Genomic DNA, 5,000 nt, shown 5'->3' with positions numbered 1-5,000 from the left:
TGACCTGAATAGACCTGTGAGTAGTTTGACTTTATTTCAAGTTTAACAGTGTGCAGGAATGTAGTCAAGTGTTATGACACTCGCCTTCGAATAGGAAAGTCCTGGGTTCGAGTCTAGTTCTGGGTTCTGGGCACACAGTTCAGTTGAATCCTCCAAAAAGGCTTTCTACTCATATTCTCTCACCGTACTCAGGTGTTCAATGAGTTCCATGTCGTTAACAATTTCATCTCTGTCCCAAAAATTGTAGTATCGCCTAACATACGTCAATATGTCGTCTTACGTGTCTAAGTGTTGCTGTTTGTTAGGGCCCATTTTGAAGCCCTTTGAGCACGTTTAGTGAAACTTTCTCTATAGATAAACGAATATGACGTCACTAAGTCTTCGTTATTTCTTTTTGACATGCATGTTTATGAGTAATATTTACTGAACTGTATTAGACAGACTATAGATAGTATGCGCTTGGCTAAGAAGCTCATAACATTGCCATCCGGAAGTATATCGGACCAACACACAAAACTGTGTGTATCCATGAACGTTTATAGTCAGGTTAATACAGTTCAGTGAGCATTACTCATAAACGCGGATGGCAAAAAACAATAACAAAGACCTGAGTGACGTCATCTTCGAACTATCTATAAACGTTTAAGGATACACATAGTTTTCTATGTTGGTCATTAATATGTCCTTATGGCAATGTTGTGAGTTTTTTAGCCAGGCGTACACTATCTGAATAAAAAGTTCATAGCTCGAGGTAAACAAGAACCCAGTTGGCTTATAAATGCTGTGCGCTTCGATAATAACTCACAACATTGTCATCCGGAAATATAACAGACCAACACACAGAACTATGAGTAAACTTAAACGTTTATAGTTATATAGATATATATATATATATATATATATATATATATATATATATATATATATTTAAATATACGATGTTTCAAGCGAAAGTGACAATAGATTGTTGTGTTTGTCGTACTTTTTCGGCTTCGTGGTTTTGGAGGTTCGTAAATACATAAAAGGTGTTTGTTTCTATGTCTGCATGAACATGTTAGTTCGTTTCTTCTGTTGGGTTTTGTCAGGTTCGGTTTTGAGATGATGTAGAATTTTTCTTCCATGCAGAGGTTGCAAATCTTAGAAGAGGGGGAGTACAACTGTGCTCTGGAGATGATTTTCCATGTAATGCTGTGTTGTAGTCTGCTTGAAATTATAAAGAAAAAAATATATTAACTCTTCCATGAAAACAAACTTAAAATTACCATCGAAGCCAAAAAAAAAAATCGATTTCCTAGACATAATTTTCAACCTGAACAACGGCACCGACCAACAATTTTCGAAACCAAACAACAGCCCGTGTACGTCCTTAGACATAGAAACCACCCGCCATCTATTATAAAACATCCCAGAGAGAAGTAACAAACGACTATCTTACAACTCTACAAACAACAACATATTCAACGAATCAACACCACCATACACAGACGCACTACAAAAACGTGGCGATGTCTTTCATCTAAAATATGAAGAAGAAAACATAACAACTCCAACAAAAAAAACGCCAAAGAAAACGAAATATAACATAGCTCAACCCACATAACAGCAAGAATGTGACAACTTCAATCGGTAACAAATTGTTCAACCTACTACAAGAATGCTTCCCTCCAGGTCACGTCCTACACCCCATCATGAACGAAAACACCATCAACATAGGATACACATGCATGCTAAACATACAAAACATTATTTCCTTCAAAAACAAACGAAAACTATCACAGCCAGCTCAGCCCAACAACAACCTAGAGAAAAAGGGCAACTGCAGGACCCAGGCAACATGCCCACTGTACGGGAATTGCCTGACTCAAAACATTTTTTACCAAGCCATAGTTACACGCCCAGACTCTCCAAAACAAGAAACGTACATTGGCCTCACTGAGTGTTCAATCAAAACCAGATACAACCTGCATAAATCTTCCTTCAAAAACAGACACAAATGACATTCTACTACACAAAGCGAACACATTTGGAAGCTCAAAGAAAAAAACATACAACACAACATCACATGTAAAATCATCTCCAGAGCACAATCGTACTCCCCCTCTTCTAAGATTTGCAACCTCTGCTTGGAAGAAAAATTCTTCATCATCACAAAACCGAACATAGCAACACTCAATAGAAGAAACGAACTAACTTCCTCATGCAGACATAGAAACAAACACCTTTTGTGTAATTACAAACCACAATAACAACGAATCCGAAAAAGAACGATAAGACAGCAATGTACTTTACATTTCACTTCCTGATGAGAGCGAATACTCCAAACAATAGTGTAGAAGTTGATCATAATTATACTTGAAATTTTATTAATAACTCCTTTTCACCAAAAAGTTGAGCACTATTTTTTCTAAGATTTGCAACCTCTGCGTGTAAGAAAAATTCTACATCATCACAAAACCGAACATGGCAACACTCAACAGAAGAAACAAACTACCATCCTCAATCAGACAGAGGAACAAACACCTTTTATGTAATTACGAACCTCCATAAATACGAATCTAGAAAAATACGAAAAACACAACAATCTACTTTCACTTCCACTTTCACATTGCATGCAACTTCAAACCACCATAATACCAACACCATCACAGGAAGTATGAAACAACAACACGCAATAATAAACAACAATACCGATTACACACACTTCCCGTAGATTGTCCTAGTGACAAGAAACAGCTCTGGAGGAGTAATAATTATATATATATATATATATATATATTTTTACGCAGACGACACCCAATTACTGTTTCCCATTAATATCAACAATCATCTCAATGTTATAACGGATATAGAAAATTGTATCTCTGAGATTAGTGACTGGATGTGTTGCAACAAACTCAGGTTAAATGAAAATAAAACAGAGGTGTTGCAAATTACAAGACGGGGCCTCGTGGACCTTTCCACGCTTAACCTGAATCTTTCTGATTGTGTAATTCCCATCACTAAAGAACCTGTGAGAAACTTAGGAGTTTTATTCGATACCAAATTAAACATGTCTGCCCATGTCACTAATGTAACTAGATCCTGCAATCTTTACCTTAGATCTATTGGTGCTATTAGAAGGTTTCTTGATATTGATACTACTAAACTTCTTGTGGTCTCTTTGATTCTTACCCGCCTTGATTATTGCAATAGCTTGCTCTATGGTTGTGATAATAATGTCATTAATCGACTCCAAAAATTACAGAACAAAGCAGCTCGATTGGTAACGTTATCTAAAAAGCGCGAGAATATAACACCGATTTTGGAGGACCTACACTGGCTACCTGTAAAGTTTAGGATTGAATTTAAAATACTCACCCATGTTTTCAATTGCTTAAACAATTCCGCTCCTATTTACCTTCAGGAACTTATCCACCTTTATGAACCCAGTCGAAATTTAAGATCTGCTAATTTAAATATCCTAAGGGAACCCCCAAAATCGTTAGTTTTTCATGAGAAATCATTTGACCACCATGCCCCCCGACTGTGGAACTCCATCAATATTGAAACTAAAAATAGTGAAAATCCACTTATCTTTAGAAAATGGTTAAAATTGGAACTAGGCGCTATATAAGTTCATTATATTATTATATTATATATATATTATATATATATATATATATATATATATATAATATATAATATATATATATATATATATATAAATTAATAATCATGCACTTACGTCACGACATCATAGACATCGTCGCCTAGGCATTCCATGAAGGAATATAGATAACTCATCAAACAAGATGTCTGATGTCAACAGGAATCACCCATGTTGTCACAGTGAGATACCGTCGCCTAGGCATTCCACGAAGGAATATAGATAACTCATCAAACAAGATGTCTGATGTCAACAGGAATCACCCATGTTGTCACAGTGAGATACCGTCGCCTAGGCATTCCATGAAGGAATATAGATAACTCATCAAACAAGATGTCTGATGTCAACAGGAATCACCCATGTTGTCACAGTGAGATACCGTCGCCTAGGCATTCCACGAAGGAATATAGATAACTCATCAAACAAGATGTCTGATGTCAACAGGAATCCCCCATGTTGTCACAGTGAGATACCGTCGCCTAGGCATTCCATGAAGGAATATAGATAACTCATCAAACAAGATGCCTGATGTCAACGAGAATCACCCATGTTGTCACAGTGAGATACCGTCGCCTAGGCATTCCATGAAGGAATATAGATAACTCATCAAACAAGATGTCTGATGTCAACAGGAATCACCCATGTTGTCACAGTGAGATACCGTCGCTAGGCATTCCATGAAGGAATATAGATAACTCATCAAACAAGATGTCTGATGTCAACGAGAATCACCCATGTTGTCACAGTGAGATACCGTCGCCTAGGCATTCCATGAAGGAATATAGATAACTCATCAAACAAGATGTCTGATGTCAACAGGAATCACCCATGTTGTCACAGTGAGATACCGTCGCTAGGCATTCCATGAAGGAATATAGATAACTCATCAAACAAGATGTCTGATGTCAACGAGAATCACCCATGTTGTTACAGTGAGATACCGTCGCCTGGGCATTCCATGAAGGAATATAGATAACTCATCAAACAAGATGTCTGATGTCAACAGGAATCACCCATGTTGTCACAGTGAGATACCGTTGCTAGGCATTCCATGAAGGAATATAGATAACTCATCAAACAAGATGTCTGATGTCAACGAGAATCACCCATGTTGTCACAGTGAGATACCGTCGCCTAGGCATTCCACGAAGGAATATAGATAACTCATCAACCAAGATGTCTGATGTCAACAGGAATCACCCATGTTGTCACAGTGGGAAACCGTCGCCTAGGCATTCCATGAAGGAATATAGATAACTCATCAAACAAGATGTCTGATGTCAACGAGAATCACCCATGTTGTCACAGTGAGATACCGTCGCCTAGGCATTCCACGAAGGAATATAGATAACTC

General features: G+C 37.5%; 1 protein-coding gene across 4 annotated transcripts in view; it reads left to right on the top strand.

The window, feature by feature from the left end:
* LOC144960250 (uncharacterized) overlaps positions 1 to 5,000 on the top strand; it is a 43,440-nt gene that overhangs the window by 9,755 nt on the left and 28,685 nt on the right. For all 4 annotated transcript variants that reach the window (XM_078893275.1, XM_078893277.1, XM_078893274.1 and 1 more), the window contains exon 6: positions 1 to 16. This exon is cut by the window's left edge and continues 34 nt beyond it. In XM_078893275.1, coding sequence (XP_078749401.1) covers positions 1 to 16 — 16 coding nt within the window. The remainder of the gene's footprint in view (positions 17 to 5,000) is intronic.

This window comes from Berghia stephanieae, chromosome 15 (genome assembly GCF_034508935.2).
Source record: "Berghia stephanieae isolate SIO BIC M18660-M18661 chromosome 15, UCSD_Bste_1.3, whole genome shotgun sequence".
In the NCBI taxonomy this organism is placed as follows: domain Eukaryota; kingdom Metazoa; phylum Mollusca; class Gastropoda; order Nudibranchia; family Aeolidiidae; genus Berghia; species Berghia stephanieae.
Note: the sequence above shows the minus strand (reverse complement) of the source record. Positions and strands in the feature narration are given on the sequence as shown.